This window comes from Lutra lutra, chromosome 16, assembly GCF_902655055.1.
Source record: "Lutra lutra chromosome 16, mLutLut1.2, whole genome shotgun sequence".
NCBI lineage: Eukaryota > Metazoa > Chordata > Mammalia > Carnivora > Mustelidae > Lutra > Lutra lutra.
In genome coordinates, this window is record NC_062293.1 from 61,304,709 (window position 1) to 61,320,691 (window position 15,983).

The window sequence follows — 15,983 nt, forward strand, 5'->3', positions numbered from 1 at the left end:
TATGTAGTTCATTCTGGGGAGGACAAATATAAATGGTATGAGGGGGTTGTTGTAGCTTTTTCCTTTTTCTTATTAGGTAGGCTCCACACCCAGCATGGAGCCCAGTGTGGGACTTGAACTCACAACCCTGAGATCAAGACCTGAACTGAGATCAAATCAGACAGTTAAGCCACTGAGCCACCCAGGCACCCCTATGGTCTTGTTTTTAATCTCAAATTTCACTTGGTCATTGCTGGTATAGAAGAAAGCAATTGACTTTTGTATATTAACCTTGTATCCTACAACATTGTTAAAACTGCTTATTTATAAGTTCCAGATTTTTTTTCTGTTCTTTCAGATTTTCCAAATAGACAATCATGTCATCTGTGAACAAACACAGTTTTATCTTTCTTCCCAATTTGTGTATCTTTTATTTCCTCTTCTCACCGAATTGCATTTGCAAGGACTTCCAGTACGATGGTAACAAGGAGTGGTGAAAGGGGACCTCCTTGCCTTATAACCGATCTTAGTGGGAAAGCTTACAGTTTCTCATCATTAAGGATGATGTTAGCATAGTGGTAGCTAGTCTTTATCAAGTCAAGAAAGTTCCCCACTATTTCTAGTTTGCTGTGGGTTTTTACCATGAGTGGGTGTTGTCAGGGCTTTGTTTCATCCCCTGGAGTATTTTTTGTTGTTGCTTTGGAAAATGTGGTCATTCTGAATAGATTGCCCTTGAATCACGAGTAACCCCAGATTAATTGTGTTCTTCCAGTTTATTGAGCTTCATGAACTTTGTGTATGTGTGTGTATGGTAAGTTTCCTTTATTGATTCCAGCTCCAAAATTCTATTCCTGTGACCTGGCCTACCTTTCACATCTGAGGATTCTACGATAATTGACTTTTTTAGCATTATTTAAAAGTTGAGATATAATTCACAAATCTTTACATAGTATTTACCCTTTTGAAGTGTACAATTCAGTAATTCAGTGTTTTCTTTTTTTTTTTTTTTTTTAGGTATCAAAAGGTTGTCCAACAGTCACCATGAATTATCTAATTCCAGAACATTTTCATTACTCCAAAAAGAAATCATATTCCCATTTAGCAGTTACTTCCCAGAATCCTTTCCCCTTAGCTCCAGGAAATTACTAATTTATATTCAATTAATTTATACTGTTTAAATATCCTAAAAGTATTCCCTTTACAAGATTAACTTTTATTCACTTAGCCTATATTCAATATTTAACATTGTCTACTTTTATACACTGACTTTTAAAGTAAAAACAAAACAAAATGTACTTGTGTCCTTATAGCTATGAGAGAAAATAGCTACAAGACATTTAATTCTGTAAGTTTTTCAGAATCTCTTAATTCTCTTTTAAACTATTACTTTATTTCTAAGTCTGAGAGCTTACATAATATTACACTTATATTTTATCTGGATCTAGGCAAATAAAAAAGACAATAGATTGAAAGATTATGCAAGGTCAGATTCCACAATCTTCCCCAGAATCACTTGTCCTTTACAGCTTCTAATCACACAATTCCTTGACCTAAAATAAGTAAGAAAAATCTCATCTTTAATTAAACAATTTGAAGAAAATTTAAATTCTTTTGAATATATACTTTTCCTCAAGATCTTCCTAAAATCATATCTGAAAAAAGAAACAATTTTTCCTATCATGTGTTTTGCACTGAAGATGCACTTAAGAAATACAACTTAGGGGTGCCTGGGTGGCACAGTCCATTAAGCATCTGACTCCTGGTTTTGGTTCAGGTCCTAATCTTAGGGTCTAGAGATGGAGTTCCACTAGTGCTCTGAACTCATTAGGGAGTCTGCTTGAGATCCTCTCTCTCTCCCTCTGCTCCTCCCCCTGCTCCTGCTCTCTCTCTCTCTCGCTCTCAAATCAATAAACAAATATTTAAAAAAACAACTATAACTTAATGATGTGTGTTTACCCAAGTAAATATATTAAGTTATAATTAATATTTTAATTTGTCTTATTCCAGAAATTATTTTAAGTAGCCATATTTTTGAAGTTAGCAATTTGACTTCAGGATCTACTGTTCTTAGGCAATATTATCAACTCCAGCTTCCAGAGGACCTCCACATTCTTGGGAAGTGAGAAGCCTCCTGGTGAAGAACTCAGGCTCTGGAGTCAGACTGCTTGGACTCAGATCTTACCCCTATTCTTACTAGGCATGTGAACACAGGAAGTCACTTAACCGTTTTGTGCCTGTTTCCTTATATCTAACATGGGAATAACATAACCTATCTCAAAAACTTTTTATCAGTAGATGAGACAATAAAAATAAGGGCTTAACATAGTGAGTGATATATTCCATGGACTCATGTAAGGTTGGCAGCTGGTATTAATTGAAATGATCCTTCCTCCCCTCACCAAATGCATTATTGAGACAGCTCCAGTTTGGAATACATCCAAGCAGAACCCCCAGGAAAGGTTAAGAAATTGTAATCATGGTCTTAACAGTAAGAAACTGCTGAACAGGTCTGTGCCAGCATGTGAATATATCCTTTACCTGATTTTGTTTCTAATTTCTCAGCAACCCTGTAAATTAAGTGGTATTTTCATTTTACACACAAACAAGCCATATTTCAGACTGGCTAATTAACCTGCTCATGGTTTTCAAATGCTTTACATTTTCTTTCCAAAAATTTGCTACTTAAAATGATACACACTGACTACATGAGAATTCCAGAAGCCCAAATGAGTAAGTTTTCTGGAGGTTCTGGAATGTTACTCTTCAGGAATCTCAGGTTCTAACTTTGTTATTTGGCTTTGCCATATCTTCCTTTCAGGGAAGCTTAATGACAGTATTAAAGAAATATGGGTAGCAAACATACAAAGAATAGAGAATAATCGTGGGCAGAATTCATCAGAGTAAGTGCTGATGTTTTCAGGAATCTGTCATGAGGGCAGTGGTAGGGTTGTTAAGAACTGAATGAACGATCCCTCCTTCAAAATTTTAACTCTATTTCCACAGATGGAGAAGATGGGCTCCATGAAGGACCAAAACATGTCCCAGAGGTTGCTTCTATTAAGATGAAGGTAGTCTTTTGAGGAACCTGGGTGATACAGTGGGTTAATAAGTGTCTGACTCTTGATTTTACCTCAGGTCATGCTCTCAGCGGGTTGAGATGGAGCCCCAAGTCAGGGAGCTTAAGATTCTCTCTTTCCCTCTCCTTCTGCCCCAACTTCTACCCCCACATCTCCCCCGCCTCTCATGCTCTCTTAACTCCCCCCGCCAAAAAAAACACCAAACAAACAAACAAACAAAAACAAAGATGAAGGCAATCTTTGAAGCTCCCCTGGGAGAACCACATAAATTCATCTCACGTGGGTCCTCCTGTGTAATCCGACAGGGGAATGGTGAATCCACTGAGATCCACATATGTCTACAGGGGGAAAAACTCTCTAGGATAAGTATCACATAGCATCCTAAAGTGGGGATTTAACCAAACATAAGCTACTGAGAACAATATTTTATATATAAGTTTTTAAGGGGCATTTTTATATTAAACCATAAATGCCACCAGAGTCCTACCATGGAATGGAAGTATTAATCTAAAGTACTGAAACAATTACCAAAGAGATGGTTTACAGAGACATATGCAGAACAAGAAAGACTGTTAAAGCACCCAAGAACTAGTAACAATCAGCAACCATCAGCAAATTCAAAGGACTGACTTATTCTTCATTCATCTTCAAATCCCTAGTGTCTAGCATAGTAACTGTCACATAGTGTCGTGACCATCATCACGATAGCTATGATTTAATGATGGCTTCTCTGGTGCTGGCCATGCAGCTGGGGTATACACACCATTTCATACACTCTCAGACACTTTGTGATTTGGCAACTATTGACTATATTTTACAAGACAGACAATGAAATTCAAGACTCAAAGAAATGGCAGAAAATTACACGGGTAAGATTTGCAGAATTCAAAAAATATGCTGGACTGACTCAACATATCATGCTATATCCTAGTTATAGTAAGTGAAGACCCATTGTAGACATCAAATAAAAGATTCTTCTTGCATTTACTATTAAATTTTCCCTACTCCAAAAAAATAGCCCATAGTTTTCCATCTAAACTCCAGGGAATAGTTAATAATATTCAATTCTAATTTTCCTAACATTTTGGCAGAAAACTGTTCATGTTTTGTCTCCCACTCAGATTTCAAACTCCTCAAAGGCAGATCCCTTGTGCTGTACTGCTTTCTATCTCTCAGAGACTTTGCTACTTTGTAAACACCAGGTATTTCTTATTTATACATTCTTGTTTATACATTTATACATTTCTTATTTATACATTCTTCCTATGCCTTTTTCTGTAGTATTTCGCATGGCTATGAACCCACCTCTCACAGAGTTTCTATTATAATTGGGTTCTAGAGCAGCCACTATTACATCCTGAAAGAACAATTCAACTTATGTTTAGTTTTTTTTTTTTCTGTTTTTTAATTTTTTATTTTTTCAGCATAACAGTATTCATTATTTTTGCACCACACCCAGTGCTCCATGCAATCCGTGCCCTCTACAATACCCACCACCTGGTGTCCCCAACCTCTCACCCCCCACCCCTTCAAAATTCTCAGATCGTTTTTCAGAGTCCATAGTCTCTCATGGTTCACCTCCCTTCCAATTATGTTTAGTTTTTAAATCAAAATTAATTTTGTTTCCCATTGTCTTTACCTCCTTTGAAAAATTTGAAAATGCCCAACACGAGCTCTGCAAGATTACAGTTAGCAATTATTACTAAAGAGGGCAAATACTGGACCTGTCTGACTCATGTCTCTTTTCTAATGATAGTTACCATCATATGCATTCCTAGAAGTGCTTCTGATCTTGGTAGATGAAAGTGAGAAGGAATCTTCAGTTTGTGGACTAGTTTGCCTGACCTTGAAATCAATGAGGCAGATTCCTTCAGGACAATCTTGCAAACTGCTTAGCAAAGCACTGAAACCTCTGCAACTTGGGCCAAATTTAATGCAAAGTTTCCAGCCTCTTTTCCTATCACTCTGAACACCCATGCACCATTAACTCCACCTGCAGAGAGTGACCAAGGAATGTTGTGCTCTTATCAGTCTCCCCACTTTCAGTGCTGACTTCCCTCTTCCTGGAATGCTTCGCCTCACGTGGGACTCCAACACAGAATGCAGCTGTATTTGGCCATAGAGTCTACTGGTGAAGACTACATGTTCTGAAGACAACCCTGTTGTTCTAGTTCTAGCATGTCTTTGACTAGCTATCTGACCTTGAGTTTGGCATATAACCACTTTGAGTATTGGTTTCTGTATCTGTAACACAATAAAAATACCATTCACCTCAACAGAGCTATTGTAAGGATTAAAATAAGAGATTAAAAAAATGCTAAGCATAATGCCCAACACACAGTAAATGCCCAGCAAGTAGTAGTTACTATATTTTTTATCCAGAATAAGTATTTTCTTTGTAGGGAGCCTTCTTACACTCCCAGATGAGATTACTCACTTTCCTTTTTCCTCTCTTAGGATATTTTTGACACCATCATGATGACATTTTTTTCTCTGTAGTACAATTAATCCATTATCAGGACATGGGCTTTTAGCTCCTTTTTATCTACAGCATAGTTGTTTCATGTGTACTTATTAAGTATTGGAATGAAATAAATGAATACATGATGAATGGATGCTAAGATACAAAATGCTCTTATATGAAGCCATTGATTATTCTAAAGTGACCAAATTACTTCAAAGTGAATAATTTAGGTAATAAGAGACTCTGTCTTAGGATACATATCTTAGGATATGCCCTATAAGAACTAATCAATAAAAAGGCTTGGTAATATGATCTTTATGATTCACTTAATCAATCACTCATCTCCTTCTGAACTGGAGAAGTGGAGAATGCTTCTCTCATTTCTATATTTCAACAATAATTAGAAAACAAACCAGTTCCCGGGATTGATGCCCTATACCGTTAAAGTGGTGTACATTTGCAAGTCTTAATTAATTTGTGGCAAACACATAGCAGTCTCCGTGGCCAGCTTCATCTGCATACAACAGCATAATCATTTTTTTTTCTCATAGTAAAGATTTTTATGTGTCTTAAGTCTTCTCCAAGGGTGTGGTTATCATCAGATAATCACACCCTTGGGAGATGAAAAACACTTATTTTTGGATCATGACTTGCAATGCCCCAGAGGTGTGATTATCTCAGGAAATTCACACGCTCTGTCATGCCTAATTGCTTAATTATTATAGCTGCGAGTTCACACTACCATACAGGAGCTACAGTTGTGTCAGCATTTCCAGTATAAATTCCTTTTCCAAGAGTATAACTCAACCATTAAAAAGAAAATAAAAATCTATGTTCTGTTGAAGCATTGCACTACAGGTCTTATTCAAAGAAATATATTTCTTTAGTACATTATTTTTATCTCAAAAATTGCGTCCCTTTCCCCCTAGTGAGTTGACCAAAGAAATAACGTTAATCAAGTGTCTTTAAAACATATATTTTTTGGACATCTGGGAAAATAATACACATTCTAAAAGCATAAATATGATTTCATCTATCTAAACAGCAAGAACGGCTCATACAATTTCTACTTTCCTGGGAAATACACTTCTTAGAATAATTCATAAAAGATTATTTTCTTTGTTAAGTAGAACAAAATAAACCATAGTTGAAAACAGCCACATATACATTTCAAACCTCGGCTAAATATTTTCTTAGGTCAGAGATTGTTAACTTACTACAGAGGATTGAGTAAAGGGCCATTAGGTAGAAGATGGGAAGCAAGGAGAGGTAGCCAAAACACTGCCTAGTTGCTTTTTAATAAGTCCCCTCAATCGTATTGGTGTCTCAAAGGTGACAGATGCCTTAAAGCCTGGAAAAGGCTGATTCATGTGGCTCAGATTCACAAGAGATCAAACCTTACAAGCCACTCCGCTAACTCCGCTAATGTGTTCATGGACAGGACGTGTATTAAAACCATTAGCCATAATTCATCTGAAGTAACACCTTCTCAATAACAGCATTCCTAAAATACTAATAAAAATTTCCCCATAAGCACAGAATTGGAAAAAGGAGAAGGAGAGTGTTCAGTCATATTTCATATAGAATGTGCTGTGGGCTAAACACTTGTTCCTCACATCAGATACCCTTCTGTCACCGACAGTTACTGAAACTCTGGATGTAGGATCAGTTCTGTGGGAGGTATATTAAAATTTGACCTTTTATTTTCTGTGTTCTAGGCTAGTATGTCTCAAAGCATACAATTGGAAAACTAAGTTTTGGACTAATCCTCCTCCCAAAACAGAAAGAAAACCTTATTCATTCCTTAAATCTGCCACACCTCCTTTCAGTTTCTTTGGTAAAGTGCTTTAGCCATTTTTCTTCAAGAGATGCTGCAATCTTTCCATTAAATACCACAGAGTAGAAGGACACCTGACCCTCCAGGGAAACTGCCTTTGCCAGGGCATTACTTCCAATATCAGTCCTGTCTTAAACTATCGGTTCTTCAATCAATCAATCAATCAATCAATCTTCATGGAATTTAGAATGAAATACAAATGTCATATTTCTTTAAAAATAGCAACAAAAATGTCTACAGATAATGAAAGTGTGTGTCCATTCCCCTCCCCACAAAATAAAAATGGTTTTCCTCATTTATCATTGGAATGTGCTATATTGTTAAAGAAGAAGTCAATAAATGCAAGTGCAGTTCCTGATATTTCTTGAAAATTTGAAATGTTGAATAGTATCTTAACTTCATAGAATATAAGCATGTGTGCTAAAAATGGGGGCATTAAATAATCTATCACAAAAATAGATAAAAGTCAAAAGAGAAACTAAAATCTTTTTATCATTTTCATCATTTCACATATAAATTTTACTGTGACTCCCACGTGGAAAGTTTTAATCATTTCATGGACACATGTGTTAGAGTACCCACTCCACAGTTACCAATAATGAGGTAACCATAGATAATACATCTGGTGTTTTGTGAATCTGGAGATCAAGATGGTTCATGAAAAGAAGAAAGAGTAACAGTTGCTAAGTAGAATGATACTCAATATAGGAGCCAATTATGTATATTCTATTTTGTGAATGTTTTGCCTTACATGTTATGAAAGTGAAAAAGGAAAGATAGATTCACAGGTCTTTGAAGATGATTTGAAGGTAGACAAATGAGAAAGGAGGTCCTGAGAGTAAAAGCACTTTGTTGCATATTATGCAACTATTCTGGAACAATCAATTATGACTTTTTTCCTACCTTGTTCCCAATTCCTATTTATACATACAAATGTATCAAGAGTTCTAATAAAAGGTACTTGTTAGGTTAAGGGAGATAAAGATGGGTTTGTTACTACTAGTCTCTAAGGTATCGACAAGGGCTTTCCCAGTAATGCATGCATAAACATAAAATAAGAAGAAGTCAGAATTAGGGGCGCCTGGGTGGCTCAGTGGGTTAAAGCCTCTGCCTTCGGCTCAGGTCATGATCCTAGGGTTCTGGGATCGAGCCCCGCATCGGGCTTTCTGCTCAGCAGGGAGCCTGCTTCCTCCTCTCTCTCTGCCTGCCTCTCTGCCTACTTGTGATCTCTGTCTGTCAAATAAATAAATTAAAATATTAAAAAAAAAGAAGAAGCCAGAATTAAATAGGAGGAGTAAGTTTCAGATTCTACTATAGATGAGTTTTAAAATTTTTTGGAGTTCAGATGCTACTTAAAGAAACCAAAGATTTATATGCTCATACACGTAAAATTTAGCATATAATATTACAGGGTCCATGAATCTCTTAGAGCCCATTTGGAGAACATGAATTAAGAACCTCAAATGCACAGAAAATGTATATAATAGATAATTATTACCAATGACAAATGTAGGTAAAATGACCCGAAAAATTACTTTAGGAAGACAACACCTATTTGAGTTTTGGCTAATGTAAATAGCTATTTGACTGCCACCACAAGTGTATCAAACATCTCCATAAACCCAAAATATTTCCTCCTTCACCTTTGCAGGCAATCCTTACCCCATCATTGGCCCCAGACAACCCAAGACCTACTTCCTGTCATTGTGAATTAATGTGGCTTTAACTTGAGCTTCATATACAGTGGATCTGCAAAGTACATACTCTTTTCTCCCAGCTTCTTTTGCTTAGCATAATGTGGAGACTCATCCATATTGTTGGATATAACAGTATTTTGCTCCTTCTTTTTGCTGTTAGTGGTCCAGTGTATGGATGCACCATTGGTAGAGAGCTGTACTACTTTCAGTTTGGGCCTGTAATGAACAGAGTTGCTAGGAACATCTGTGTGTCTACATGTGAACAGCAGTTTCCATTTTTCTTGGATGTTCACAGTCACAGTGATTAGGTCACATGGTAAGCGTAGACTGAAATTTAAGAGACACTGCCAAAATGTCCTCACCGTGATGTGCCATTTTACATTCCCACCAGCAGTACATGATCATTTCAGTCCACGTGCATGACAATTCTTGTTATTGTCAGTCTTTCAAATTCTAATAACCCAAATTAAAAACTGAAGTGGATGTGTACTGTAACTTTGTGTTCCCTGATGACTAACGATGTTGAGCATCTTGGGCTTAGTGGCCACTTATATATTATTTTATGTAAAGCACCTGTTCAAATAGTTCACCCATTTTAAAGGCTGGATTGTATGTCTTATTTTTGAGATTGTAGAATTCTTTATATATACTGGGAAAACATTCTGGGAGATCTCTGTTTCTATATCATCTATATACAACTTTTTTGGCTCATTTGGGACTTGCCTTTTCATATTCTTAATGGCAAATCTTGAAGGATACTTCTTAATTATGTCTTATTAACACAATTACATATTATCATTTTCCCTTTATTTATATACTCTTTATATCCCTCCAGAAAATTTTAGCCTAACTGAGCATCCAACTCATTGTTCCCATGGGGGTATGTGTGTGCGTGCATGTGTGTGTGCATGTGTGTGTGTGTGTGATATAAGGTAAAGGTTGAGGCTCATTTTGCTCCTTACGAAAATTTAATTACTTCAATTCAGTTTGCAGAAAAAACAATCTTTTCTTTTTGAATTGCCTTGCTTCCTTTTGCAAAAGTCAGTTTGCAAAATATACACGAATCTGCATCTGAACTCTGTAACCTCTGCCCCTGACCTATATGTCTGACTTTGCAAATATTACACTTGTTTAGTATAGAATAGGCTTATAATATATCACAAAGTCAGATGGTTTGTTCTGGAACAATTTCCTTTTTCAAATTGTTTTAAATTTCCATATGAATTTAATGAAGGAGGTCAAAGATCTATACACAGAAAACTAGACAACTTTGACAAAAGAAATTAAAGAAGACACAAATGGAAAGTAATTCCATGTTCCTGGATTGGAAGAACCAATATTGTTAAAATGTCCACACTATTGAAAACAATCTACAGATGTGATGCAATCTCTATTAAAAGTCCAATGGCATTCTTTACAGATATAGAAAAAAAAATCCTAAAATTTTATGGAAACACAAAAGACCCTAAGTAGCTAAAGAAATACTGAGCAAGAACAAAGCTGGAGGTATGTCAAACTATACGATATATATATATATGTTATATATATATATATATATATATATATAATACTATACTTCCTTATGTCAAACTATACTGCAAAGCTATAATTATCAAAACAGTACCATAGTGGCATAAACACATAGACTAATGGAACAGAAAATAAAGTCCTGAAATAATCTCTCACATATATGGTCAATTAACATTTGACAAGGGGTGCCAAGAACACTGAATGGGGAAAGGACAATCTCTTCTTAAAAATGGGGTGAAAACTGGATAACCATTTGCAGAACCAAACTGTACAACATGCACAAAGATTAACATAAAATAGATTAAAGACATAAAATGTGAAACCATGACCCTTTTAGAAGAAAATGGCAGGTCGTTTGGGTGGCTCAGTTGATTGAGTGTTTGACTCTTGATTTTGGCTTGAGTCACCGTCTCAGGATCATGGGATCAAGTCCTGCACCAGGCTCCATGCACAGTGTGCCGTCTGCTCGGGATTCTCTCTCTCTCTCTCCCTATGCCCTCCCCCCACCCGCTCACACACACACACACACACACACACACACTCTCTCTCTCTCTCTCTCTCTAAATAAATAAATATGATCTTTTAAAAAAGGAAGATGAGGAGGAGGAGGAGGAAGGAGCAGGACAAGAAGGAGGAGGAGGGGGAGGAGGTAAGTTTTTGTCAACAAGTACACAAATTACACAAGAAGGTAATCAACATCATTAATCATCATGGAAATGCAAAACAAAACCACAATGCAATATCACCTCATACCTGTTAGAATGACTATCATTACAAAAATAGTATTATAAGTGTTGGTGAAAAAATGTGAAGAAAAACCTGTGTGTTTTTGGTAGGAAGATAAACTGGTACAGCCACGATGAAAAACAGTAGGTTCCTCAAGAAAATAAAGTAGAACTACCTTATGATCCACCATCCCACTTCCGGATGTATACCCAGTGAAAATGAAAACAGGATCTTGAATAGTTACCTACACTCCCATGTTCACAATAGCCAAGATATGTATGAACGTAAGTGGCCATCAATGGATGAATGGAGAATATAGAAATATGGGTGATAATTTATCAATATATGTCATTATATATGCTGTATAAGTGATAATATACATCATATTATTATCAATATTATTCAGCCATGAAAAAATGCCAGTTGCCATTTGCAACAACATGGATGGACCTTGAGGATACTATGCTAAGTGAAATAAGTCAGGAAGAGAAAGAAAATTACTATATGATACTCCTTATATGCGGAATTTACAAAACTCAACTCATAGAAACAGAGAGTGGAATGTGGTTACCAGGGGCTAGATATGAAAGAAACTGGGAGGTGTCTGGAAGGTTATAAACTTCCAGTTGTAAGACAAATAAGTTCTGGGGACCTAATGTACAAATGGTGATTATATTTAATAATAATGTGTTATATTCTTTTTGTATAATTTAAAATACATAATATTGCACGAACAACCAAAAGGTTAATAAACTAAAGAAATAATTACAAAGAGAAAAACCCCATCCCATCAAAAGAAAAAAAAAAGATTCAACATTCTTTCCATCCCACCCCCTCACTGAAGGTCTGAAGTGGAAATGACCACCACTCTTTTAGCACACACGACCAAATCCCTTTAAATCACTGGTGAATACACCAGACTGTACAAGAATCACCAAGCAGCATCATAAAGCACCAGGGTCTCCAGGAATTCCTGCAGTCCCTCATTCCCCCAAGAGAGGAACAGCTTTACCAGAGTGGAGGCTGAGAGCAACAAAGACTGGGTCAGTCTTCAGGAAGAAGAGCTTTTGCAGAAGCATGAAAGAGTCTCAAGAAGTTCACCCCCAGCATATCCCTTCAAGAAGCAGAAGGGCTGAGGGGGAGAAGCTGGACTTACCAGAGTCGGAAGTACATGTCTTTGATCTCTGCTCTGTACTGCTGGTAGCTGGCTTGTGTCCTAAGCTACAGGGGGATGGAGGTTGGTAGCTGGTTGGACAAGGTATCCCACCAGGCAATGCACAGAAGGGCCTGAAGTGACTCCCTTCCTTCTCAGGGAGGGGAAGAAATGCAAGAGCAGACTCCTACTGGTGGCACAGCTGGGCTAAGGACTTGGGTGCATCCGACATGAAGAAGCCCTGGGAGAGGCATGGGGACAGACAAGAGGAAGGAGGTGGGAACTCAGGGTTTGGTCTCTAGATTTGGAACCATGAGGAACTCTCTGGGAATGGAAAATGCCTGGGAGGGGGAGATTCCCCAAGAGAGGCAAGTTTCCCAGAGAGGAATGCCTCTTACTCACTCAGCTAGGAACCAGAATGTGCTGGCCATCCCGGTCTAGCCAAGGACAGTGGGATGGCCTTCCTTGCCTGCTTATGGGTGGATAGAGTGTTATCTCCACTTCCTCCAGGAGACTGGTGCTTAGCTTCCGTCTACACAGGTAGAAGGGCTAGAATTATCCCTTGGGACTTCCCAGCAAGAGTCCCTAAGAAGAGTGGGTGTTCAGCAGAGAAATGTAGGCTCTTCTGGTGAGGGGGTAAAGTCTCCTCCCACTTGAGTCATCCTATGGTTGGCACAAGTCAGAGTTCCTGGTTTGGATTTAGTGAGCCCCTTCCCAGATGTGAGCAGAGACCCAAAGGACCAGCAAGGAGCCACACAGAATCTGTGCCCAGAGCTCTGGTTGACAGAGGCCATTGGGGAGATATTCTCAGTCAGTGTCTTCCAGGGCTGGGATGAGATGAGAAAGGGAGTGGGAGGTTCTCTGGGTGGGGGAGCTTCACGCTCGGCTCCCCTCATTCCCAGTCCTCCCACTCTACATCTTCCATCTCCCCAGAAGCATCCACTTTGGAGAGTGCCATCTGCACTTCTTCTTCGGTCATGTCCAAGTCAAAGTCCTCTTCCCAGTCCTCACTGATGTCTGTGCTTGAGCCTTTCTTTCCATTGTTAGAGAGGATAGACTTCCCACTGTGGGAGTTCAGCTCAAACACACATAAGTCTGTGAGCGGCTCCTCCCTCAGAGTCTCTGCTCTGGCTGGAGGCCTGGGCTCTGGGCCACTGAGGTGGCTAGCAGGGATGTGGGGCTTCAACAGAGCAGGGGGCGGGGGCCCAGTCTCACCCACATCCACAGTCTGACCCTGGTCCTCCAAAGATGCCTCTAGAAGCTTTTGGGACAGGTTCTTGGGCAACCCTGGTGCCTTGGCTGCAGTGGCAGGTTTGGCAATCTGTGTTACCAGGGAGACACTCTCGCTGCTCTCTGACGGGGTTACCTCTGTAGGAGGCTTGGCTGGAGTCACAGCATTCTCTTCATAGGGACTCAGGGGGCCAGGTCCTCCTTCAGGGGATGTGGAAGTTTTGGCCACAGGAACCTTTGCCTCTTTTGGAGATGTAGCTGAAACGCTCACAAGCTCCTCTTCTTCCTCTTCCCAGCCAGGCTCTTCAGACATGCTCTGTTCTGCACGTTGCTTCAGGGCATCCCTCCGGGCCTGCTCCTGCTCTAGTTGATGGACTTTATAGTAATACCAATGCCAGAATTCTGAATGGGAAATAGCTGCTGGGACAAGGAGCTCTGAGATCTCCCCCTTCTCCTCCAGGCAGAACTGGGAAAGCCAGGCATCAAACAATCCTGGGGCCCAGCTGGTTCATTGCAGTAGGCTGCCGGGTCTGACTGTGGGCTATAGAGGTGAGCCTTCGTGCCATCATAAGGCTCAGCTGTGCCAGAGGGCGTGCCCATCAGGGTGATGAAATTGCAGTCTATAGTTTTGTCCGGTGAGGGAGCAAAGGTGTTGGAGATCACCCCTAGGAAGCCAGACAAACTCTTCTTCATTTTTGCTGTTGCCCCTGAGGAGCCTTCAGTAGCTATCTTCTCCTTGACCACACTAACTGTGGCCACAATGGTGCAGGCTGTGTCATGCTGCACCACCTCGGTGAACTCTGTCAGGTCTTGCTTCATGAACTGCAAGGCTTTGGAGGACTTCTCCTTGACTGCCTGGTAGCTCTGTTGCAGCCACCTCCGCCACCAGCCCACATCCTCCCCTTCCGCCATCTTGCCTGCATGACACCACCCAACGTCTTACATTCTTGTAAGTTGACAAGAGTAGAGCTTCAATGTTTTCACCACAAAAAGGAAAGAGAAAAAAAAAAAAAGAAAGAAACACTAATCACGTCATTTCTAGGAGGTCTGTGGTGGTAATCACTTTGTAATACTTTATGTATCAAATCAACATCTTATACTTACACAATGTTATGTATTAATTATATCTCAATAAAACTGGGAAAAAACTAATTTCCATATAAATTTCTGAATCAGCTCGACTTTCCAAAAAAAATTCCTGTTGGAATTTGATTAAAATTTCTTTGAGTCTATAGACAAATTGTGAATAAAATTGACATCTAAATAATATTGAATCTTCCAATTCACCTTTGAAGCTGGTCCTCATTTTTCTTCTGTTTGGAGATTGTTTTATCGCTGATTAATCTCTTTTTGTGTTATATTTATGTTCAGATTTACTATTTCATCCTGTGTCAGTTTAGGTAATTTGTGTGTTTCTAGAAAATTATTCATTTCATCTGGGTCATCTAATTTTCATAGTATTTTTCTATATACCTTTATTTCTGTAAGGTCTATAGTAATGTCATAACTTTCATTTTGATTTTAGCAATTTAAGCCTTCTCTTCTTTTCTTGGCTAGTTTGTGAATTTTGTTGATGTTTTCAAAGACGTAATCTTTGTTTTTGTTGTTTCTCTCTATTGAGATAAAATTGAGGAACACTTAATGAGACTGAGAACAAAGAGAGAAGACTCAAATAAATAAAATCAGAAATCAGAAGAAGGAATAAAACCAGAAAATAAATAAAATAAGAACCGGTGCTACATAAGCTATTTGTCTTTGCACCAGTAATACAGTGCTTTGTATTCCATAGTTTTGTAATATATTTTGAAATTACAAATTGTGATCCCTTCAGCTTTGTTTTTCTCAGGATTGATTTGGCCTTTTATAGTTCCATAAAAATAATGGAATTTTTTTTCTATTTCTGTTAAAAAAAAAAGGCAACTGGGGTGTTGATAGGCATTGTGTTAAATATATAGATTCACTTTGGGTATTGCAAGAATATTAAGCCTTTTAATCCATGAACACAAAACAGCTTTCCATTTCATCAGTGTTTTGCAATTTTCAGCATAGAAGCCTTTTGCCTCCCTAGTTAAGTTTACTCATAAATACTTCATTCTTTTTAATGCTATTGTATATAGGGATTGTTTTCCTATTTCTTTTTCAGATATTTTCATCATCAGTGTATAGAAACACAACTGATTTTTACATGGTGATTTTGAATCCTAGAACTTGTTGCTGTAAGTTTTTATGGGATTCTAGAGTGCCAAAAAGCTAACCTTGTAATTTTTTGCCAATTTAATGGTTATTTCAG

At 38.3% G+C, this 15,983-nt stretch overlaps 1 protein-coding gene across 1 annotated transcript; it reads right to left on the reverse strand.

Moving 5' to 3' along the window:
• Positions 1–12,994: 12,994 nt before the first annotated feature.
• Positions 12,995–14,605, reverse strand: LOC125087998 (BSD domain-containing protein 1-like). The gene is given in 2 exon segments (XM_047708890.1): positions 12,995–14,185; positions 14,188–14,605. Coding segments are annotated over 2 exon segments (1,248 nt in total). The 3' UTR covers positions 12,995–13,355.
• Positions 14,606–15,983: the final 1,378 nt, after the last annotated feature.